At 38.7% G+C, this 24,628-nt stretch overlaps 2 protein-coding genes across 5 annotated transcripts; one reads left to right on the top strand and one right to left on the bottom strand.

Annotated features, from left to right (window-relative positions):
- Window positions 1-340: 340 nt before the first annotated feature.
- DPM1 (dolichyl-phosphate mannosyltransferase subunit 1, catalytic) lies at window positions 341-18,092 on the bottom strand. 4 transcript variants are annotated; one of them, XM_084646455.1, is made up of 9 exons: window positions 17,873-18,092; window positions 16,656-16,755; window positions 14,183-14,216; window positions 11,810-11,886; window positions 11,669-11,694; window positions 10,004-10,099; window positions 7,563-7,631; window positions 7,179-7,293; window positions 341-1,989 (listed from the first exon to the last, which is right to left on the bottom strand). In XM_084646455.1, the coding sequence occupies exons 1-9, from the start codon at window positions 17,989-17,991 to the stop codon at window positions 1,885-1,887; spliced, it is 741 nt and encodes a 246-aa protein (XP_084502581.1). In that variant the 5' UTR covers window positions 17,992-18,092; the 3' UTR covers window positions 341-1,884. The 4 variants fall into 4 exon arrangements, with proteins under 4 accessions (XP_084502581.1, XP_084502583.1, XP_084502580.1 ...); XM_084646457.1 differs by lacking the exon at window positions 341-1,989 and adding an exon at window positions 2,037-2,579 and having other exon boundaries at window positions 17,893-17,996; XM_084646454.1 differs by lacking the exon at window positions 341-1,989 and adding an exon at window positions 2,048-2,579.
- Window positions 18,093-18,148: 56 nt separating this feature from the next.
- MOCS3 (molybdenum cofactor synthesis 3) lies at window positions 18,149-19,842 on the top strand. The gene has a single exon (XM_084646453.1). It carries the CDS (start codon window positions 18,227-18,229, stop codon window positions 19,601-19,603), a length of 1,377 nt encoding a protein of 458 aa, XP_084502579.1. The 5' UTR covers window positions 18,149-18,226; the 3' UTR covers window positions 19,604-19,842.
- The last annotated feature ends 4,786 nt before the right edge of the window (window positions 19,843-24,628 follow it).

The following is a 24,628-nucleotide window of genomic DNA, read 5'->3' as shown; positions in this document are numbered from 1 at the left end:
AGGTGGATGGCTAAGTCAAATCCAACTGCAATTAAATTAAAAAAGTTGTGACCACAAATGGTTTGGTTTTTTTTTAAATAACTGATTATTAATATTATTTCCTCTGAACTCTTACAAAACTTTTAAACTAAGTAAAATTTTGGAATATATACAACTTTAAGGAGGCTATGACACCAATATATGGTAGACTTCCCAGTGATAAAATGCTGCTTAGAAATTATTTATATTGTAAATATCCCAAGTGTGAATTAATCTAACATTCCTTCTGGTGTTCCATTTTGTTAACTAGAACCATAGATCAGATGTTTATATCTACCAAGATAAAATGCAAACAATTAAATAAAAATAATTATATTTAATGAAGTTTTATTTCATTCTTTGGCTGCTTTGTCTCCCCCCACTCTAATTTTTCTAATGAATGTATTTTTTATTGGTACCAATTATACACTCTATTACAATTCACAACTAGATAGTACTCTATTTTACATATAATTTGGTATTTGTACTTTACAGCCAATTCTTTTCAGAGGCTGAGACATACTTGTCTTAATTATATTTAACATTCTTAGAACAGCAGTATCCTCTGCTTTCCTCCTCCCCCATGAATGTTTGATTGCACTCCACAAAATAGGATTTTGAAGTTTCCACCACCTAAAAGTCATCAGTGAAACATCGAAAAAATATAGAACTATGCTCTCATTCAACAGGTTCAACAAATTCATTAAACAGCTTCTAGAACAAATACAACTTCTGCATGGAGAACTATTGGCTAGAGCCTTCCCACATGAAGTCAACAGGAGGGGTCTTTATTGATTTCAGAGATAAGTGAATTGGGGCCTGTGTCACCATGGGTTCAGGTGGGATGGGTCTCTCTTTTTAAAAAATAAAAGTTCAAAGAGTATCAGATCGTTAAAGAAAAAATTATCTATAATCACAAAAAACTAGAGTAGTCCACATTTGTATATCTTCATATTTCTGTTTTAAAGAGGCTTCTTTTTCTATCACTCCTGTCTAATAGCATGTTTACAAAAAACAAGTCCCTGTAAGCATTTGTATTAGGAAATTCCTAAGCAACTCAATATCGTGTCATTTTACATAGTCTTACTTTTCTCCAGCTCCCCTGTAAGTTTTGTAGAAATGGTCTTTCTGACATTCTATGTAGACTTTTGTTGGGAAAAAGAGGGACAGCTATTGGTACAAGTATGTATAAAACCCCAATTATCTACAAACCACAAGGCAAAGATAAGATAAATCCTGTTTTTTCTGTTGTTACTTTCCTCTTCTTTTAAAGCCATCTTTAACTTCAACATGAATAAGATGATAAATTAATAATGTAAGCATGCAACCAAGCTTTATGCAAAAGATCATTTGGATTTATTTGTGTATTATTCTTAACACAGTATGTCTGACTGAAATTTTCAGTATTAGTCTGGAATAAAGAAAAAATATTTTGTCAGAATACAATTTAGAAAAACTGCATCTTTCTGTATACAGCAGGCTCTTGCTAATTTGCACACTTTATAATTTTCATGCACGTAATAGGAAGAGGTATCATGACACTTTTCAACAAAAATGTACAGCACAGAACTGAAGTGTGGTCTAATTTATTAACACTTCATTATTCGTACGAAAAACAGTACTGCGTGGGTTTTCATTATTATACATTGTTCATAAATACACTAGTTCATCTAATTTGAAAATAATATTCTGTGATACAGTTTATTTGCTTTATTATGGTTGGTTCACTTAATCACAAATAGGTGATGGGTTTCCTGGTCACTAGGCAAAGCAGCAAGCTTGCACAATTGAATATATTTTAAAAATTAAATTTAACTCATGAGAATGTTGCATTTTAAATAAGAATTAACTTAGGGTAAGCTCTTATCATGTAGTTGCAAACAAAGTTAACAGTCCTTTTAAGAAAGACACTATTTCATTGCCTCCCAGTTTAGATTCACCATAGACACGGTCCACAAATGATATAGGAACCTGTTTAAAAAACAAAAACCACAAGAACAATTTATTCTAATTATTTTAGGAATTTAACTTCATTAATATAAAGAAAACACAGCTTGAAATCTATTATGCATTTTATATTACATTTAGCACAATCAGTATGTTCAGAACACAGCACATCATCATTTAAAAAGTGAAACTATTACAGATTTAAATATGTAGTGTGCTGGTTGTGTTAGCAAAGCCACTGTGCTTTTCCACACGGAGACCAGAATAGAAGACTCAGGTTGACAAGAGACTTAGCAACAACACCTGAAGTCTCCAAAGATGGGTAGAATCTGCATTGGTGGTTCCTAACTTTTGTTGTTGAAGCCTCTCCTAGCAATTGATTTGTGGATGAATGCCATCTTCTGATGTCCCTGAATGCTGTGCCAGGTATAGTTGTCTGGTCTCACTGTGCTGTTTTTTTGTCTTCCATTTTTCCCCCCTTTAGTGTGGATTTGTCGTTTGTTTTTTTTAATCCCTTTCTGATCCGTCACCAGAAGGCTACATGTTGCATAGGATTGATGTCCATTAACAGTCTCATACACATCTGGGCTGCCTGTGCTCTCATTGTTTAGTGCCTCAGGAGTAAAAGGAGAAGAAAAGAGCAACTTAGGTTTGCAAGCTGCTGCCTGAGCTCACGGCCCTGATTAAGTGAGCTTCCATCCTGGATAACTACATTAAGAGCTGCCACAGAAACAGAGAAAAAGGCTTAGAGGAATGCCCAGCACTTTACCTACAGTTGTGAGAACACACTTGTAAGGGAAATGGGGCAAATATCTGGGATCATGCTGCTTTCTTTATCATCACTGTTCTACCATCAGTCTTAACTATGTCTCACGGTTGAGATACTAGAGTGTATTGTGGATCACACCTAGGGACAAGTCTAAAGATATTACTCTATCATTAGCCACTGAGTTTTCTGAACAAACTGTTCTCAAAGACAGGATCAGTGAACTGGACACCCAAGGGCTCACAACATGCTGTGAAGTTCCAACCAACCTCCTTATCTAAATTTCCTCTGGGTCAGTGAGGCAAATGTCCTTTGAGGTGGTTTAGGCAGAGATTGCCACAACTGGAAGTGGCAGAATTAAACAAGTACTTGCTTGATGCTCCAACATCAATTCCTCATCATTGGCAAGAGGGGGGATCATGAAGTGGCCTTCTGCTCAACTTCACTGACATAACAGAGCTGTATACAGTACTTGTAATCAATGCACATTTGGTATACAACATCCACTTGGGTCTATGGATCTTCAACAAGCTGTTATATTATTTTTAGAAAAAAAGTTGCTTAAAGTACATAATTTTTAGTTCCTTCAGTTATACAAACATTGTCCAAATTCACTTGCCGTTCATGAAAGGTTATAAACATATTGCTTCACCCAAGTACTTCTGTCCATTATTTTGCCAGAATGATATAAATACATTAGAGAAAGAGGAAGACCAAGGACTAAGCAGGCCTATTATTCAATGAGGAGGGAACCCCAATAACAGAAAAAAATGGAGCAATGGCAGAAGTGTTAAATGCTTTTTTGTTTCAGTTTTCTCTAAAAAGATTAGCAGCAATGGAATGACTAACATAGTGAACATCTGCGCAACTGGGATAGGATCTGAAGCTAAAGTAGAGAAAGGACAAGTTAAGAATTATTTAGACAAGTCAGATGTCTTTAAGTCAGCAGGGTCTAATGAAATACATCCTAGAATACTTAAGGAACTAGCTGAAGAGATTCTGAGCCATTTTCTTTGAGAACTCATGGAGGATGCGGGAGATCCCAGAGAACTGGAAAAGAGCAAATATAAAAAGGGGAATAAACACAACCCAGGGAATTATAGACAAGCCAGCTTAACTTTGGTATCCATAAAGATAATGGAACAAATAATCAGTCTGTAAGCAGCTAGAAGATAACAAGAACAAATCATCAAACCAACCTAACATCCTTCTTTGACAGGGTAAGAACCCTTGTGGACGGGGGAAGCAGTATATGATATACATCTTGACTTTAGTAAGGCTTTTGATATTGATTCACATGACCTTCTCATAAGCACAGTAGGGAAATATAGCATAGAGGAAGCTATCAAAGTGGTTGCACAACTGGTTGGAAAACAGTGAGAGTAGTTATCAATGACTGACAGTCAAGTTGGAAGGGCATATTGAGTAAGGTCTCATAGGGATCTGTCCTGGGTGTGGTTCTATTCAATATCTTCATAAATAATTTGGATAATGGTATAGAGTACACTTTAAAAGTTTGCGGATGATACCAAGCTGGAAGGGGTTACAAGCGCTTTGGAGGACACGTTTACTATTCAAAATGATCTTGACAAATTGGAGACATGGTCTGAAATAAACAGGATGAAATTCAGTAAGCACATATGCAAAGTACTACACTTAGGAAGGAATACTCAATGGGAAACGACTGCCTAGGAAGAAGCATGGCAAAAAATAATCTGGGGGTTATGGTAGATCACAAACTAAATGAGAGTCAAAATGTAATACATACTGTTTCAAAAAAAGCAAACATCGTTCTAGGATGTACTATCAAGAGTGTTGTAAACAAGACAAGAAGTAATTCTTCCACTCTATTCAGCACAGATAAGTCCTTAGCTGGAGTCCTGTGTCCAGTTCTGGGAACCACACTTTGGGAAAGATATGGACAAATAGGAGAAAATCCAGAGGAGAGCAACAAAACAGATTAAAGGTCTAGAAAACATGACCTATGAGGAAAGACTGAAAAAAATAGGGTTTGTTTAGTCTGTAAAAGAGAAGACTGAAAGGGGACATAGACTTCAAGGTACGTAAAAGTATGTTGTAAAGATGATGGTGATAAATTATTCTCCTTATCCACAGAGGACAGGACAAGAAGCAATGGGCTTAAATTGCAGCAAGGGAGACATAGGTTAGACATTAGGAAAAGCTTCCTAACTGTCAGGGTAGTTAAGCACTGGAACAAATTACCTAGGGAGGTTGTGGAATTTCCATCATTGGAGATTTTTAAGAACAGGTTAAACAAACACCAGTCAGGGATGGTCTAGATAATACTTAGTCCTGCCTCAGTTCAGGCGACTGGACTAGATGACCTATTAAGGTTCCTTCCTGTCCTACAATTCTATAAGAACTCTTAATATTCGAATAGAAAAGCATGTGTAAAATAAGAATACTCCAGGGCCCAAATTCAACAAAATTATCTCTGCAGAAGCATATAAAATAAAAAATTTGGATCTGCACTCAACTGGCAGTTTCAATCAGAAATCAGCTGGCATGTGTAATATAAATACACACCACGCCCTTGTTATTGTGCCAGAACTGAGTATGTCTCATCTCCAGGCACAGCTGCCTATGCCAAGAGAGAGGCCAAGGCAATCATCTGGTAGATACAGTTCTACTTCTCACAACAAGAACAGCTAGCCAAAGAAGAACATAAACTAAGACATCCAACAAACTCCCCTAGCTTTCTCACTAGGATCCCTTTGACAACATTGACAAGCACCTCAACAGTTATATTTAGCTGGGATAGGAAGGAAAAAAAATATCAGTAACTCCATGCTGGAGAGGAAGTCAGTGCAGGATGCTTAAAGTGGCATGGCATTCTATGAACAGTGAAAAGAGAACATTTTGTAGTCACAAGCCATCCAACATCATGTATCTTAGGGCACAATTTCCTCCACAGAATTAGAATTTACCTCTTAAACTGTTGCTGGACTCCACCTTCTTGTTCAAGAGTATGTCATATTTTTAAATGGTGATGATTTACATAGTGCAAAGGCTGTAACCCTGATACCACCAGAGTAAGCATCCTGTGCACTGAAGTGAATTTCACACCTGGTACAAGAGAGCAGCAAAATAAAACAGAGAAGCATAGGAGACCATCCAGGTACGGCATATGCCAACTCTGCTACACACCACACAACTGTTCTCTTTTGAGTTGGTAGATCTCAACTATCTTTTTCTTTTCATGGCCAAGTTATGTCATATTAAACTTTGACTACTATTGAATTTTAAAGTATGCACAGAACTGAAATCCTAATCTTCACATGCAGATTTTGAAATGGTGTGAGCATACACATACACACAAACGTGCCTAATTTAGATCCTAGCACCTGCAATTACCCAATCTGCATGCACATTTATGTGCCCGATTTTTCTGAAAATCAGGGCCTTAAAGATCTGTATCTAGATAAGCATTTCCAGGAAGAATCTGTCAGAAACAACAAATATTTGTACGGTTCTAATATATATGATTTAAACTACATTTATACATTTTAAAATGTGTCATGAGTGCCTAGAGCTTGAGGATTTATCATCATTAATTTTTGCATTACCATAGCATCTAGGAGCCTCAACCATGGACCAGGACCCAATTGTGTTAGGCACTATACAAACTCAGAACATAAGACTGTCACTGCCCCAATCTAAGTATAAGACAGGAGGCAGACAGACAGAAGGGGGAAGTACAAGCAAACAATAAGACATTGTTGGTCAGCATAATCAGCAGTTATATCAGTGTACCAGCAGCCTAACTGTTGTCAAGTATTTTTTAGGCATCCTGGCAAAAGAGAGTTTTAAGGAGATTTTAAAAGAGGATAATGAGGTATCTTTGCGGATGTTTTCAGAGAGCTCCTTCCAATTGTGAGAAACTACAAAGAGATTTGACAATTTAGCAAGTGGACAATGGAAGCTAAGAGTAGGTGCAAGGGAGATCAAGAGTTGGGATGGGTTGGGGACCCTGGGACAAGTGGAGAGGTTAGCGGAAGAGAGCAGATGAGAAACTTCTGCATCTGACAGGAGAAAAGGAGGAAAGAGAGTTACAGGAGGGGATGGAAAAGCAAACCAAGGGGACAGAGAAGGTCATATTATATTTTGTCAATTTTCTCTTAGAAGAAATATGCAAGATCCTGCACAGAGAGACAAGTGGAAGAAGGAGGGGAAGGTCTGAAGAGTGAGTCAAAGGTGGCAAAAAAAAAAAAAAAAAAAATCAGCTATGATTGCAAGTGTGGGATTTAATTATGTTGGAGAAGTAGAGTTGCGATCATAACCCCCTTAGGGTCATTTGAAAATCCCAGCCCATAGCTGCAATGACACTTCCTAGGAGTTCTTGCTCGGCAGTTTCTTTGCTTCTAATAGCCCATACCCACATTTACAGTATAAAATTGAAATGTGATTTTCTATGCTTTTACTGTACCTCTCCAATAGTGTATCCTAACTGTCTAGCTCGAACAATCATCTCCATCTGGAAGACATATCCTTTAGAAACACATTTTTCCATTAGTTTCTGCAAGACCTCCTTTCTGTATAACCTGTAAATTGAAATGAAATTGAAACCTGTGGCAAAACTTTGGATTTCAGATACAAAAACAACATGTACAGGCATTGTACTAGCAGCCTACCCACATAAATACTGTTTAAAAATAGTCACTAGAAAGTTTTATAACTCCAATCCATCTTTCTTTACTCAAATAGATGTCATAGTTCCCACTACATATTCTTGGATAACAATTGAGAAAATTTTAATACAACCTCATAGTTATAAAAAAAAAAACAAAAAAAAAACAAATGAGCCATGTACCTGAAACTTCCTGTTAAATCTGACGCACCTGGTCTCAACAAAACCTGAGTGACAAAGTTGGCACCACGACTGTCAAAGAAGATATGCATGTCAATAACCACTCAAAACAAAGTTTAGAAAGTACAAGCAGGGTTTCCATAAAAGAATTTACCATTTTAACATAAAAAAGGCAAGATTTTATTGCTTTATATGGAAAGTTATATAGCTAAATAGGTTTTCACTGCACTAGACTGGATTAATAAATGTGGAATTTGAAGTAAAAAACATTTAGATCAGTAAATACACATTTTGCTTTTCAACTGGAAGTGAATATACAGATAACAATGTTCTTTAAAAAACAAAACACTGTTTTTAAAAGCCAGATTTACTATCCTTTTACATGTTTATAGTAAAATTATCATATACAACCACACATTATACTGCTCTGTAAAGCAAACTGCAATTAAAATTATATTGCAATATAATTTTAGACAGATTAGTCTTCTGCTTGGATAATGTTCGCCTGTAAGAGGAGGAGAATGATGGCCTAGCAGACAGGACTCTGAACTTAGATGTAGAAGATCTGTGTTCAGTTCCTGGCTTAGGAAGATTTCCTCTGTGACTGTGGGCAAGTCATTCCTAAAGTCTCACAACTGTAAGGGGGCATGACTTCATGTATAACTCTGTAGCTCCAAGCACACTTTGGACACTAGACAGTAATTATATATAGCCAATATATGAATGGAATCAGTACATTCCACTTCCTCCAGGCTTTTGCTCTAGTCAGTTTGGTTTGGTTGGCAGGAAGATGAGAATAACTCATCCTGCCATTTCTGATTGTTTTTAATTATCAGAAACTTATTAATAAGTTAAGAGACTGATGTGAATTGTTTGAAGTGTACAAAAAAAGCATTTCCATTTATTCTGAGGTATCCAACTCTTGGTTTGGGGTTCCCATTTAGTTTTTAACTTATCCAATCAGCTAGCAAACAAGTAGTCCCTCTCAAAGAATGCAGCTCTTCTCTTCAGATTTAACCTGGCTGCAATATTATATCGTTCTAAACTCTACCACAGTTTCCAATCTAAGAACGATTGTTCTATCTCCATCAGTTCCTGTGGGGTCTGACTTAAATCCAAGAGGAAAAAGCACCCACATCAGCTGAAGCTTACACAGAGCTCTGTGTAAGCTCAAAAACTTGTCACTCTCATCAACAGAAGTTAGTCCAATAAGAGATATTACCTCCCCACCTTTGTCTCTCATAAAAAGATGAGTAGTTATTCTAGCCATTAAAATAAAAAAACCATAAACATAATAGGTGTGGTGCCAACTCCTTTTCAAAATGACACCAGGGCTTCTGCTCCCAATTCTTTTGAGGGCCAACTGAGTCAGACTTGTTTTGAGTGAACAGACCTCAGACACATTCAAGAAGAGCAAGATTTTATGGGGGGGGGAGGGAGGAGGGGAGAAATCTACCCCTGCTGATTCAGCCCTCAGTGATTACAAGTCCACCACAGAATTCAGAAGCTGATCTCATGTTCATATGTGACTTATAGCATTTTTATTTTGTCTTCTCCTTAGGAAAAAAAGATTTCCAACTGTCTATGGTTAGAACTGTATTAGACTTTCTGGCAAGATCTAAGGAATGGTTTATATAGGCTGGTAATAAATTTTCACATGAAAGCTTATGTTAGATAATGCTTAATAAATGAAAGACAATATTATAACCAAAAAGAGAGCAAGTGGTTTACTGTCCGGGGGAAAGGCCAGCACAACCTTTCAATACAAAGGTACACACCTATGAACTTTGAAGAAATGTAGCAGTAGAAGCTAGTGTTCTATAGGTGGCTAGACCAAAAACTGTCCCAAATTGATACAGTGAAGATTTACCCACAGTAGTGTTCCAACTCTGACCTAAGTAGTCCAATTTCCCCAAAAAGATCACATGGTTAAGTTCTTTCTTGATGTTCTCTTATCCAGAAAATATCAAAGCATATAAGTTTCTATTCTATTATTAAATAGGATTTTGTGATGAGAAATACTGTTCTGTTTAAACTACTTATACCTCCCCTCATCACTGTTTTATTTTAGTGCTTCACAAACTTTATTCTCAACATCTTTGGGATGTAGGGAAGTACTATTATCCTAATTTTACGAATGGGGAATAGAGAGGCTAAGTAACTTTTGTGTGTATGATCTTGGGCAAGTCTCTGGTGGAGCAAGGAATTAAGGCTGGGTTTCCCAAGTCTGATGTTATAATGCCTTAACCACTGGACATTCTTTCCTAGTCATTTGAGATCTAATCCAGTTCATGCAGAACTGCAATTTGAACTCCCAGGAAGGGGGAGTCCCAGAGATGAAAGGCATGATGATTTATCGGTTGAGTGTGCTTTTCTTTGAAATTCTTGAAAAAAATTTGAGCAGTAATTTTCTTATCCGCAAATATATAGGTAAAAATACTAACCTGATTATTTTTCTTTTCAAATCCCAGCCGTGCACACCTCCATTTCCTTTATACCGAGTTCCAGACACAATGTCAAAGTTACCTTCTTTTTGCTTTCTTCAAGAAATATAATTTATTTCAAACATGAAAAGTCACTGTATTAGTTTAAAGCAAATTTATATTGTATAGACCTTCAAACAAGGTAGGATAGAAATTGGCATGAAGGCGATAATTATGTTGGGTACATTTATATACCTTTTTAAACTACTCTCTTTACATTCTTAAAAAGCAGAACTATTTCAGAACATCTCATAGAACTTCAAAGACTGCTTCATGAATAATTTATCTAGACCTACTTATTTTAAAAAGGAAAAAGAAAAATTAGACTCCAATGTAAAATGGAGATTTAAAAAAAACCACCACCACAAACCGACAGTAACAAGGAAATTAAAAGATAAGTCTGATGTTATCCTGCGCCCCTCACTGTACCTAGCTCTTCAGAATATTATATAGAATCCTTTGTTTGAGATCTTCTGCATTACATCCCAGAAAGAGGAAAATTATAAACAGAGTGACACCCTTAACTTTGAAGATACTTGCTCTCGATTATTTTTGATACAACTTTTAACGTTAAGGAAAAAAAACTTCCATAATTAGTGAGAGTTAACTCTATTTTGTAACTGGGTACTGCAACTTTTAACAGATCACTGAGTCATGTGGAAAACAAAACTTTTGTTCAGGGACTGTTCTTGTAAAATAAAATCTAGTTTTAGTCTTTAAATTTTTTTGACTGATCTTTTAACTACACATATACTTCTACTCTCAAAATGATAAATAATAGTTGTAACTGTTCTATCTAGCTATCTCACAAAATTTAAAGTCTGGTTCTACTCTGAAAATTAATAATTCCAATTGTGGAGTTTCATGGTTATTGTTTATCAGTGACTCAATATCAGATATCCTCAGTGTGCAAGTACAAAAGATATTTTTTCTTTGAACTGGAAGCCCTGCAAAAATTAAGCTAGGATCTCTCCTTCTTGTGCATCGTCACTTGTAAACTGAATTCCACCTCAATTACACCTGTGTAACCCCATCACCTTTAACTAGTTTGCAAAGGTGTAACTTATTAAACACCTCTACTGATGATGCACTAGCAGGACTAGAATCCAGCTCTCTCTCCACTATCCTAGCCCCTGCAAGGACAACAGGAGTAAAAAACTTTATTTAGTCATTCAACTCAGCATCTTTAATGCTAACTGCACACTTGAAGCAGAACTGTAGAGTAAGAAGATACCATTTTTACTAAGTTACTTTTCAAAGTAAAACCAGTTAAAAATAAAAATAAGTGCTTAGTAACACATTCTTTCTTCCTTTAAAGACATGTTCTTGTAGTCCTTAAGCAAATAAAACTTCCATTGAAGTCTATGGGAATTTTGCTGGAGTTAATATCTGCGGTACTGGTACTTTAGAAATATTTGGGTCTTATCAGAGCCACCCAAATCCTTGCCCTGACTACAGTTGCAGTTGGTGCTAAGCCTTGAAACAGTTTTTTCTGATGCAACAGCCATACAGTAATGGAAGGTATTCATGTGGAGGTAGCCATACAGTAATGGAAGGTATTCAAATATTAACATGCAACTTCAACAGCTTAAAAGTTATACTCCAAATATTAAAAATGGTACCCACCTGATGAACTCTGGAATAAATTTTGGCTGAAAACAGGCAGATGGGTGGGAAAAGAAGAAAAAGAAAAAACAAACAATCAGTAACAATTAATTAAAAACACCTACAAAAAAAAAAAAGACCACACAAGATATAAAAACTTACATGGTGGGAGAGGTCCGCATCCATAATAATAATGAAATTCCCTGTGGCATGCTGCATTCCATGAATATAAGCAGTGCCTGATAAAGACATCATAGAAATAATTTCATCACTATCTTAACATGCACACAGGTCTCTAACCAAATTCAATCTTTCTACAAAGTCTCAAAATTATATTACAAACGTGGATTAAGTAAATACCCCTGAGGTTTTTGTTTTAAAAAATAGGATATAAAAATCATCTTAATGTTTGAAGATTGCCGTTTCTCCAATAATTTCAGTACTAGATTCCAAAAACGTAAAACTTTGCAGGACAAACTTCACTGCAGTAGAAATAACCAGAAAAACATGACTTCGTAAATGGATAGCCACTACCGGTAAGATTTTCCACAGTGCCTAAACTACTTGAAAATAGACTTACTCACCTAACTAACTCATGTGCTTTTGAAAATTTTACCATTGACCTTAAACATACTTCTTATTAACTTCTACTTTGTTCAGTCAGTCAACATTTACGAAAATGCTCCATCTGATGCCTAAGCTTAAAATCTTTCCTTCCTCAATTTAAATTTTTTTGTTTTAACCACATTATGTGAATCAGTTCATCTATATCAATAAGAGACAGAACAAGCTAAGGTATCCAAGTTTTTCCTCAAGCAGGCCACTTTCTGATCTCAGTGATGCTGTTTTAAGTCCACATTTTTTCCAATAAAGCTACAATGGCATAACTGAAATCAAAATCTGGCACCCGCTCTTCATTACCTCAGATTAACTTTGCTGTCCTCCTAGAAATTTTCCAAAAGGTAGATGTCAGTTTTTGAAAAGCATGCATCCAGATGTGGACCTGGGTGCCCATATCAAGCATTTACACAGGGAATTCTACTTCTAGTTAATGAACAGCTCATCTCTTGTCTCTTTCTCATGATGTTTGCAAAATTACAAGCCAGGAACGTAGCTGATCCATGCAGTGTATATAATTAGTAAATATATTTATTACAGGAAAGACAGGGTGCATTAAAAACCCAGAACCAAGCCAATTTTAATAAATATAAATAAATATAGGATTTTGTTCTTTGAAACACGGAACAGAGGATTACAACCAAGGTAAAGATAAATATTAGATAGAAAATAAAAGATACTTAGGCTTTTTAAGGGCTCATATCTAAATGAGAAATGCAATCTGATATAAAAGGTGAATTTAAATACAGACAATTCAGTATCAAGACTTAGAACTTTGTTCTCCTTTTGAGTATTGGCACATGCCATAGTTAAACATTTCCTGTGGGATAAGTAGATTAATTGCACAATACTTCACCAGCTTGTGGGAGAGGGAGGTGTCAAGAGATTCAATAAGAAACAAATACTGATTTTCATTAAGTCAAGTAGGTAAGTTGTGTTCCCTTGCTTTTTCCATTTCAATTACTGGAGGTGAAGAAATCTGGCATGACTAACCTTCCCCCAGTATGTTTTGTGATAAATGTTTTCATTTGAGTAAGAAAATTATGAAATGCTTAATTTTTGCCTTTTTTTAAAAATAACAGTGAAAAACAGACATGTTCTGCATATTCCTCGAGTAGTAGTAATGAGGCAATGGTGGAGCTACAGAAGATCCAATCTTGATCATTTAAATTCACAGCAATCTTAGAATTGATTACAGTGGTTCAGGATTGGCCTCAAAATTAGGACTACATCCTGGTATGAGATAAGGAACTCTTGTAATGTGCCTAAAAGACTTCAAATTCACACCGAACTTAACAGGGGAGGATGGTGCTCCCTTGCATGACTGGCCCATTCAGGGAAATGTATGATTTGAATTACAGTAGTACCAGCATGTCCCAATAAATTGATTCAAGCCACAATGAGCACTGTACAAACCACACAGTAGGAAAGAGTTCCTGCTCTGAAGACCTTAACAAATTAAGATCCCAGTTCTGCAATTTGCTGCATGAGTAGACTGTTACACTTGCGCAGAACCCTAGTGATTTCACTGAGTCAATGGGGTACCATGTGGGCACAGCAGTCTGCCCATCTACAAGTGGCAACTTGTTTAAATTTAGGATCTGACCGCGTAAAAAGTAGGTGAGGCAGGGGAAGGAGGACGAGCATAGTAACTGTTTTCCTGCTACTATGTAGACTGGCCAAGACCACAATTTGCAGGTTTGAGGTTGTGGGGAACTTGCTGTAAGTTCACTATAATATAACGTGTGTGGTTTTTTAATCACTGCACATTTGTCTGCTTATAATTACTTGATGAAAACGTTTATTTCTGTCTGAGGGTTCCACTATGACTCCTCCTATGGAATGTTAAAACTAAAAACCAAACAAAACAGATAGCAGAAAGTTTTACTCTAAACCAGAAGCTTAATGAGTACTTACCCAATCCCAGCTTTTTTGCTCTGGGCCTTAGAAGCTGCAAGATATTTGGGGAAATTAGGTCATAAATTAATAAAGTTCTATTAGCTTAGACTACAGTTTCTCACACTTTCTGTGACATCCCACCATTACATAGTTCAAGATGCTGAACCAATACCGAAAGAGTGATTCTTTTCCTTTAAATATCTAGATACTACACAGAATCAAATTCACCTAAGGAAAGACAGGTTCAACAGAAACATATTAACTGGATATATAAACTAGATTAAAAGCCAATCTATTTTAAATTTTACTGAAGAACTTCTGTGTAACATTCTGGTTGTTTTCTTAAGCCTCTCCTCCCACAATACCCACTTTTTGAAATACCCTCTTACAAAGCTGAACACACAATTTCCGCCCCACCAATTTTGTGGGGCGACAAACATTAAGAGGTAATATCTGAGCAAACTCTTGGAGTGACTTAAAATAGTCAGTACTGAATATACACTTTTACACACAAGTGTAATTCAGCTTAATAGTCGGTCACCTTACTGAGGTATTTTTTCATATTCTCTGTGTATAAATAAAGTCTGCTGCAGTTTCCACGGCATGCATCTGATGAAGTGAGCTGTAGCTCACGAAAGCTCATGCTCAAATAAATTGGTTAGTCTCTAAGGTGCCACAAGTACTCCTTTTCTTTTTGAAAATCATCAGTAAGTCGTCAGAGGGAGCTCAGCACCTCATAGGTCTAGGTTCCTAGACCAAGGTTCCTAGGCCAAGGTTTTCTTTTTTTTTTAAAAAAAGAGTCTAACATTAGACATTCAAGTCCATATTTAGATTCCCGTCTGATTTTCAAGAATGCTGAGCCCCTCAAAATTCCCACTGACATTAATAAGAGTTGGTGGGTGCTCACTGAATAGGGTGAACCAAGTATGGACTTTGAAGTGAACCAAATATGGACTATGGGCTAACTTTAGACTCCTTGATTTAAAAATCTTGGCTTCTTTTGATCCATTATAAGTGCCTGTGAGATTATAAACATTAGTGTGAAAACCAAAGGAGAACAAGGATAGACCTCCTGTAAAAAGTCAGTTGCCATTAGAACTTCTGTAGAATGGTTATTTTATTCTCTTTTCTTTTTCCCAAAAATCTTTGCACAACTCTGTGTAGGAATCTCAGTTCCTCTGTTTCTCAGCCAGTTTTAGAAAACCAAAAGTAAACTTCTTGACCTTCAGTAATGGAGTTTCCTCAGACCAGGATACAGTTATTACCTAGTAAACAGGAAGCACCATCAAATTTTTTAAATATAGACCTTTGTGCATCAGTCAGAACTGATTTTGCTCACTACCTACAATTAATTTCAGGAAACAAAGAAAACTGGACTACAAAGAAATCATAACTGATTTTTACTGATGCTCTCTTATTTTCCTGACATTAGATCAGGGTAAGCAGATGTCTATGCCTGCATGGAGTTCCACTGAATTATATGGGACTCCACGCAATATCAAGGGTCAGCTCATGTGGATCCGACTGCAAGATCGGGGGCCTTCGAGACAAGTACTGTAGTGATCTGCATTTGGTATTACTGTTTTATACAAAGTAGCAAAAGAAAATACAACAAAAAACTCCAAACTCCATATACACACTTATCCTTACACAATCTTTAAAAATATTATTTTAATTCACAAACACAATCTTAAACTTCAGTCCCAGAAAATGAAACTTTACAACTGTCAATTAATGGACCCAGGAGGTGGGGGAAAGAGGGAGATAAAACATATTACATTTTTTGTTGCTCAGAACACTATGAAATTGAACTTTTAGTTCTCAGACCATATTATGGTTATGTGCTTTTATCACTGAAAGGAAGCATCTGTAAATACTCAAAGTCTGAATGAATTAAAGTGATATTTACCCCATCATATATACTTCACTTTATTCCAAGATATTGTTCTGGAGTAGTACAGAGAACAGAAACCCCTAACAATCCTGTTAGAAGGTTCTTCATATTAATTAGTATATTTACTTAGTCTGTTCTTCATAATTTACTTCTAATATACATCTGCCTAGTTACTCACACCTGCAGCCAAAGAAAGTAAAATTCAGCTTTATCTACTCCTCATCTTCCCTTTTAAATATGCCCAGGCCAAGTACAATCATCATAATTTCTTTGACCAGGTGCATGTGCACAAAGTACTGAAAACATTTTGTAAACATTAATTCATGGGGCTTCACAATATTCCCTGTGAGGCTGCTATTATTACTATCCTCATCATTTATCATCATGGCCTCTTAAGAGCTCTTTTAGTAAAACACTTCTATGAGTCTATGATTTTATTGTAGGCTAAACTGGGTCACAAAAGTTAAAACAGATTGCCCAGGGATATAAAGAAAGCCAGGTCTTGCACCCAGAAGCCCCAACTTTAACCCCCATTCTAACCACTTTAAATGCTTCTCTATCCAACAAAAAAGAAAAGCAAAGAAAAAAAACACTCACAATTTTATCTGAACCATATATCTTTTCCAACTGTTCAGCAACTTCCCATGTCCCATCTGGGCTTCCATCATCTATGACTATAATTTCAAAGTTGCTTCCACTGAAATGACAATTATTTTGAAATGAACACGTGGGAAGCCAATTTCAGCAGCTATGTTGTTTCAAAAGGCTTGAAACAGAAGAAAAAAATGCAGAGTGGTCCACTAGCAGCAAAAATACAAAAAGTTGCAGCTTTTAGAGACATATTTTAATGTACTCCTGTTTCACTTGCATCTTAAGATACAGTTGCTTCACAGCAAATTGAAACAGTACCAGCCTGTCCATCATCTTACTACAAGACTCATTTCTAGTCCCAAGCCTGTTAGACTCTGGATATTAAAAGGATCACTGATCCCTTGATCTAGTAATTTTTCCTCATAGTGGTGCAGGGCTGATTACAAATGCCAGATTCGTACTGTGTTTACAGTAATTTTGTTTCCCTAAATAAAGAGTGGGGAAAAAAGGAACTCTTCACTGTTAGATGCACTTTCCACTGCTAACAGAAAGAATGTAGACGTTTTCACACCCCGAATGACTTTATTATCCCTCTAGGCTATTGCTAGTACTTTATAAATTCTTATGGACAGGGACCAACTAGTTATATGAATACTTATGCTCAGATTTTCAAAAATGTGTTTGTGTGCGCGCGTGTAACTGTGCGAAAAGCCAAAGAGCTCCAAAAAGCAGGCCCAGAAGAAGTTAAGAGCACTTAATTTGTAAGCTTCCTGGGGCAGGCACCGCAGTTGCTGCTCTACAGGTGTGACCCCGGACGCAATGGGGGCCGGGTTAGGCTCTACCACAACCCGAACAGCCATGCTAAAACCTGGCCTCCCTCTGCTGTGACGCGGGAGAGGTTACTAATGCGGAGCGCTCGCACGGCAGCAGCCGTCCCGGCGGCCGGAGCCTGGCGAGCTACCACGGCAGCCGACCCGCGGCCAACTCGGCTGGACGGGTCCGTCCCCGCCGGCGGCCGCGCTCGCCCGGCGTACGTTCAGCCCCCGCAGGGATCCCCGCACAGAGGCGCCGGGTCCGGCAGGCTCCCGGGGACAGGGACCGCGGGGCTGCGCGGCGAGCACGCAGCACCGTGCTGGGGAGGGGGCGACGGCGCGGCCCGGCAGGTCCCGGGAGGGGGCGCGGAGTCAGGCACGGGTGGGCGGGGGAAGCCGGGCCCCGGGTACCTCTCGTGGAAGCTCCGCACCAGCAGCCAGACGATGAGCGGCAGGTTCTCGCGCTCGTTGTACGTGGGCAGCAGCACCGAGTACTTATCCCGAGCTCGGTTCAGGCTGGCCGCGGCCATGGCGGGGCCAGAAAGCACCCGGAACTAGCGGAGCGGTTACTACGCTCGGGGACTGAGGCAGCCAAGGCCCAGCGAGCCCGGCGCGTGGCACCGACGTGTGCGGAACGGGCGGGGCTCAGCAGCCCCGCGGTCGGCGGACCGGTTAAGGTGTTGGGCCGGAAGCGGAAGTGTCCCTCACCTCGTGGCGCTTTGCGGGCCGGGCTAGGCGCGGGCTGCTTGGGCCTTCTCTCCGGTCATGGCGCTCAGCGAGGCGGCCCGGCTTCGGGCCGAGATAGACCGGAAGGAGCAGGAGCTGCGCGCCCTGCAGGGGCAGCTGGCCGGCGTCCTGGTGAGAGAGGCCGCTGAGGAGCCGGCGGCGGGGCCGGAGCTGCCCCCCTTGGAGGCTCGGGCCGCCCTCAGCCCGGCGGAGATCCTGCGCTACAGCCGGCAGTTGGTGCTTCCCGAGCTGGGCGTGCGAGGGCAGCTGCGCCTGTCCCGCTGCGCCGTGCTGGTGGTTGGCTGCGGCGGGCTGGGCTGCCCCCTGGCCCAGTATTTGGCGGCCGCCGGCATCGGCCGCTTGGGGCTGCTGGATCACGATGTGGTGGAGATGAGCAACCTGCACCGGCAGGTCCTGCACGGGGAGGCTAGGGAAGGGCTGCCTAAGGCCCTGTCTGCAGCGGCCACCCTGCGGCAGCTGAACTCCACGGGGCAGTATGTGCCCTACCACCTGGCCCTGAGCCCCAGCACTGCCCTGGAGCTGGTCCGGCAGTACGACGTGGTGGCCGACTGCTCAGACAACGTCCCCACCAGGTACCTGGTGAGTGATGCTTGTGTCCTCGCTGGGAAGCCGCTTGTATCAGCCAGTGCCCTCCGGCTGGAGGGGCAGCTGGTTGTGTACAACTACCAAGGGGGACCCTGCTACCGCTGTCTCTTCCCAAAGCCTCCTCCAGCAGAGACCGTGACCAACTGTGCAGATGGGGGAGTCCTGGGCGTTGTGCCAGGCATCATGGGGTGCATCCAGGCCTTGGAGGTGCTGAAGATAGCTTCAGGAATAGGTTCTACTTTCAACCAGTTCATGCTGATGTTCGATGCCCTTGAAGACAGATTTCGCAACATCAAGTTAAGACCCAAGAAACCAGACTGTGCCATTTGTGGTGACAAGCCAACTATGACCAGCCTACAGGATTATGAAGCATTTTGTGGTTCATCAGCAACAGACAAGTGTAGAACTTTACGCCTACTGCCAGGTGAAGAAAGGATATCTGTAGAGGAGTACAAAAAGTTACTAGATGAGCAAGTCCCTCATATACTGGTAGATGTTCGTCCACAGGTAGAAGTGGACATCTGTTGTCTTGTACACTCTGTCCATATTCCTTTAAGTAAACTAGAGGGAAAAAATGAAGAATGTTTGAAATTTTTAGAAAAGAGAATATGTGAAGCAAAGCAAAGAACTAATGGCAAAACAGCTTTCCCAGTGTATGTTATTTGCAAACTAGGAAATGACTCCCAGAAAGCTGTGCGAGTTTTACAGGAGTTGGCTGACAAAGGACTTGGCTCGATATTGGCTAAGGATATCAGAGGGGGGCTTATGGCTTGGGCTAGCAAAATCGATCCATCATTTCCCCAGTACTAACATTCTAAATATTAGAATAGACATTACAATAAATTTCTACTGCTAAATGGTCTAGTGTCACACCTACTCTGTTGAGTAAGTACTATGGTGCATGTACAAAATGGGGAGAAGATACCACAAAGTTATGTATTAAGTGCTTTCCATGTTCACTTCTAAAAAATCTGTATATGTTTGAAATTCATTAACATTGAAATTTGTTAACATTCTACATGTTTGTATAAAAGAAATAATACACTTGGGTTTTTTGTGTTTGAATTGTGGATGTTGGGTGTAATGAATTGAACGTGGATGTGGGAACTACTGAGTAGCAATTCTGGTCCTGACAGTGACTCACTTGTTGCACTTCCTTTGAAAATCTTTACCTGTTGCTGGGCTAGCACCATTTCAGCTCCCTTGATACCAACGATGGAGAAAGCTTTAAGGGTGCAGTGGTAAAAATTGCACTAGCACTTCCACCGTTGATAACATTCAGCGTTGATGCATCAGTGTTAGACCAGTGGGATGATACCAAGCTGAAAGGGTTGCAAGCACTTCAGAGAACAGAACTAGAATTCAAAATGATCTTGATAAACTGGAGAATTGGTCTGAAACAATAAGATGAAATTCAATAAAGACAAGTTGAAAGTACTACACTTAAGAAGGAAAAATCAAATGTATTTGTACAAAAGGGGAAATAACTGGCTAGGCAGTAGAAAAAGATCTGGGTTCAGAGTGGATCACAAATTAAATGAGTCAACACTGTGATGCTGTTTCAAAAAAAGCAATTGTCATTCTGGGATGTATCAAAAGGAATGTCGTATGTAAAACATGGGACATAACTGTTCTGCTGTGCTCTTTAGTGGTGAGGGCTCAGTGAGAGTATAGTGTCCAGTTTGGGGTGCCAAACTTCTAAGAACAATGGACACACTGGAGAGAGTCCAGAGGAGCACAACAAGATGTTTAGAAACCATTACATATGAAGAAAGTTTGAAAGAACTGGGCATGGTTAGCCTAGAGCAGAGAAGGCTGAGGGGGAACATAAGTCTTCAAACATGTGTAAAAGATAGTTGTGAAGAGGATGGTGATCAGTTGATCTCAGTGTCCACTTAGAATAGGATAAGAAGTAATAGGCTTAGTTTGCAACAAGGAGGATTTATGTTGGATATGGAGAAAAACTTTCTATAAGGCTAGTTAAGCACTGGAACAGGTTACCTAGGGAGACTGTGGAATCCATGTCCTTGGAGATTTTTAAGAACAAGGTTAGCCAAAGCAGCTGTCGGGGATGGTCTAAGTATACTTAATCCTGCCTCAGTGTAGGGGGGATGTACTAGATGATGTCTTGATGTCCCTTCTAGCTCTACATTTCTATGATTATATGAAGGCCACTTTAGACAAGTCACTTAATTTTTTATTTTATTTTTACTTTTCATGTCTATAATATTGCTTCACAGCTGCTGCTCTTTCTAGTGCTGTCTGAGAATGAAAAGTGTGATGTAAATGTTGAGTGTTATGAAAGACAAATTATCATTGCACCAGGACAAGGACAGTAGAGTTACCACACTCACAGTAACAAAACCACAGAGGATTACTTCCTTGTTCAGCGACTGTTCCTGGAATGCAGCCAAGTATAAAGCTAAACTCCAGGTCTCATGACATTTCTATAGTGCCAACTATATAAGAACCTTTGTAGACTGCTCTAGAAGCAGCTTTTAAAAAATAAACAAATTTGCAATTAAATTTAATAATATAATTAAATAGTAGTAGTTTTGAAAATTTGTGTAAAGGAAGTGTAAAAATATAAAATAGTTTGTACACTGATCTAAAAATATTAAGCACTATAAAAGTGCTACATATTGGGGGGTTTGGTCAGTTTAGTTTATACGGCGTTCTTTACTGTATTCAGATTTCATTCATACATTTGATGATGGATGTTGTTGCCTCTGTATGAATTTGCAGCTGGGGGTATACCTTGAAACTCCCTTGGGCAGCACTGGTCTTGTTTCTCTGGGCAGGGAAGATGAATGGAGTGTTATGAAGGGTAAGCATTGAAAAGACCAAAAGCTCTAGTTCAGAAAGGGGGCACAACAAAGAGCTTGGTAGAAGATGTAAGGAAAGGACCATAGTGAAGGATGGGCAGCGCTTTCAAAGATTGATAGTGTAGGGTATAGAGAAGATAAGACATAAAACACCTTTTCCAAGTCCTAGGGCCTCATATTTATTAACATTGAAAATCTCAATAATCTGTTAGCTGTAACAGTAGGTTGTATGTTCCCCGGAGTGCTGAAAAACTTTAATTGCATGGACAGATATTTGCGTCTGAATAGCTATTCCTGTCTGACAGGAAGAAAGAAATAACCAACTCTAATAGGGAAGCAGGATGAACCCTCTTCCCTTGCACATAGAAATTATCTTTTAAAGATTTTAATTAAGGTATGGATTTCTTTTACATTCTGGGGAGAAAAAAGCCTATCTGTGGTGACTAATCTTTCACTGCACAAAGGGAAAGAAAAGGAGTATTACCAATATTATAGTTGAAAAGGCATAATGTAATAGCACAAATTGTAGTATACCCATACCCTATCTACTTTATTATAAGATGCCATAGGTCCTAGCACTACAAATCTATATACTCTGTTGTGAAGGAAACGGTGTAATGAATGTATAAATACAGGGCTAAACCTCTTTCAATTTAAAGTACAATGAAAACATCTAAGGCCAAGATTTTCAACTGGATTAGTGAGTTTTAGGTTCCCATCATGAAATATATTAATGGGGTTTAATTTTTCAGAGGCTGGATGGATTCCTGAAAATCAGGCCTCCCTGGGGTGTCAATTGTTGGGAATCTGAAAACAGAGACAGCTAAAATTATTAGTCACTGTAGTAGCAAGAAGGAAAACCTAATCCAAACACAAATGTAGAAGAGGAGGATAGAGCTTCATCAGTACCCAAGGTCCCTCTGCATATCAATCAATTGATTGTGTGTCTGGATGCCTACTTGATGTGAGCAAACAATTGCTCTTCAGTTATCCAAAGGCAATGAAAATCCACTACTCACAAGGTTCTCACTGCTATTCTTTGGTGGAAAATTCCTCTCTGATCCTAAATCTGGTGGTATATTAATTCCAGTGCATGGGAATAAGGATCACTATTATAAAGCATTTTATTACATTTTTACTTCAATCTGCCATTGCTAGCAGAAATTATACATAAACTGAAAGAAATACAAGGCAAAATCAACCAAATGAAGCCTACCCAATTTGATACAGGAGATCTCTGTAACCAGAGTCTTTGCATCAAATCAGCAAATAGGAAACAAAATGTAAACATTCATCCTGTTTTATAGCAAACAATATTCTACTTGTGTGCCAAGGCCTGAAGGGCTCCACGTGAAAAAGCAAGGCTTCAGATGCGTAAGAGCCAACCAAAAAATATTGGAACTATCCAAAAACTTAATGCATCAAATCGGCCAAATGGGAAATATTGTAAGATACATCATGAAAAGTGGGAATCTTTGCTCCCAAAGACTCATTCAAAGGCCCCTGAATTCCCCTTGATTTTGTGTAGCTTTAACTGAAGAATCTTGAATCAGAAGAATCCTTTATTCCACAATACAAAAATTAAAAACAAATAAGTATGTAGATTAGCAAGTGATATCATTATAGGAAGGCTTCAAGCCTTCAAGATGTTGTAGCCTACTCCATGTAGCTTTTTCCCTTAATGGGGGGAACATACTCCATATCTTCTGAAAGGCCAATCAATATCATATCAGCCCACTGACCTCCAGTTTTTCATGGGATTATCTGAATTCCATATTCTGCTCTTGGATGATATTTCATCCTCTTAAGTGTGAGGTGTGACTCCAGCTTCAGTCAGGCAGCAGTGATTAAAGAAGCAACTGCTGAAGATGATCTGAAAACGTAGGCACTTTTTAGACACACAAAAAAGATACAGTCCCTTGCTCTGATGAGTGTACAATCCAAATTTTACACCAAGAACAGTCTGAGCTTTTTTGAATGCATTTTATTGACTATTAGAATGCTGATATTTTCTAGACTGCCAACCAAGAGCTGATTTAACAAAACACTTAAAGACGTGCAACTTCAAGCCCTAGTAGTCCCAGCTGAATTCAATTAAACAACTCATATGCTTAAAATTACAGCCATACTTAACTGGTTTTCTGAATTATGGCCTAAGTGAATGCTTAGGATAACACAAATACATTTTCAGTCTCCAAAAAGTGAATGGCACTCTCTCAAGTTTCATGTGTCTGTTTGAACTTTACAATATTTTCCAGTAATCTGAGAAGAATTTGACATAAGCAAAGCCAGACCTTTGTTATAGGTAAAGAGTGAGGGAACTAAGCAATATTGCCAAGTAAACTAGACAAGGACTTATGGGACTATAACTTACAAAAAATAGAAGAAAATATACTGCAAAGGTCAAATTTTTCAACTGCAGTTACTTAAGGTGCTCTTGCAAATTCTCCATACAGGAACAGGATTTATGTGAATTATCCAGGCGATTGCATGTAGAAAAAGGTTATTATAACAGCATCCACTATGAAGTTTGACTTGCATCCTCTTCATTATTATGTCGGAATATTCGCCACATGAAAATCCATGGAATGCTGAGCTTCCCAAATCACACATGGGCCTAGAAGCAAAATTCCTATGTTGCAAAGACAAAACAAGTTTATTAGGTATTTTAGTGCCATGGCAAGTCAAAGGAATCTTTCTATTGTCTTCAGGTAAGGTACTAATGCTATTGTGCCTTGATAGTGTAGGTTTAATCAATTAAGAATTTCCTTGGTTTGGGGGTTTTTATATCATAAAATTACAATAATAGGATAAATTCTGCCTTGGTTTTATCCATACAATACAATTTCATTGAATTTAATGATGTTATGCTGCATAAAAGTCAGTGGAGAATTTGGCCTAGCGCTTTCAAAATGTGAACGCTTGAATTTCAGAATCTCTCTGAGAACTTTATTATTCCACTCATCAATGTAATGTCTGTTCAAAGCTGATTTTAAAAATAAATCTTGCA

Source organism: Lepidochelys olivacea (genome assembly GCF_965140295.1).
Source record: "Lepidochelys olivacea isolate rLepOli2 genome assembly, chromosome: 13".
NCBI lineage: Eukaryota > Metazoa > Chordata > Testudines > Cheloniidae > Lepidochelys > Lepidochelys olivacea.
This window is presented reverse-complemented; position numbering and strand designations above follow the sequence as displayed.

What these genes read in the sequence shown, in the direction of transcription:
- MOCS3 (XM_084646453.1), top strand. Translation starts at nt 18,227, where the DNA reads ATGGCGCTCAGCGAGGCGGCCCGGCTTCGGGCCGAGATAGACCGGAAG.
- DPM1 (XM_084646454.1), bottom strand. Translation starts at nt 17,991, where the DNA reads ATGGCCGCGGCCAGCCTGAACCGAGCTCGGGATAAGTACTCGGTGCTG. An exon ending in ATGCGGACCTCTCCCACCAT is followed by an intron (nt 11,695 to 11,809) that starts GTAAGTTTTTAT and finishes GCCTGTTTTCAG; the next exon opens with CCAAAATTTATTCCAGAGTT. An exon ending in TTTATTCCAGAGTTCATCAG is followed by an intron (nt 10,100 to 11,668) that starts GTGGGTACCATT and finishes TATTTCTTGAAG; the next exon opens with AAAGCAAAAAGAAGGTAACT.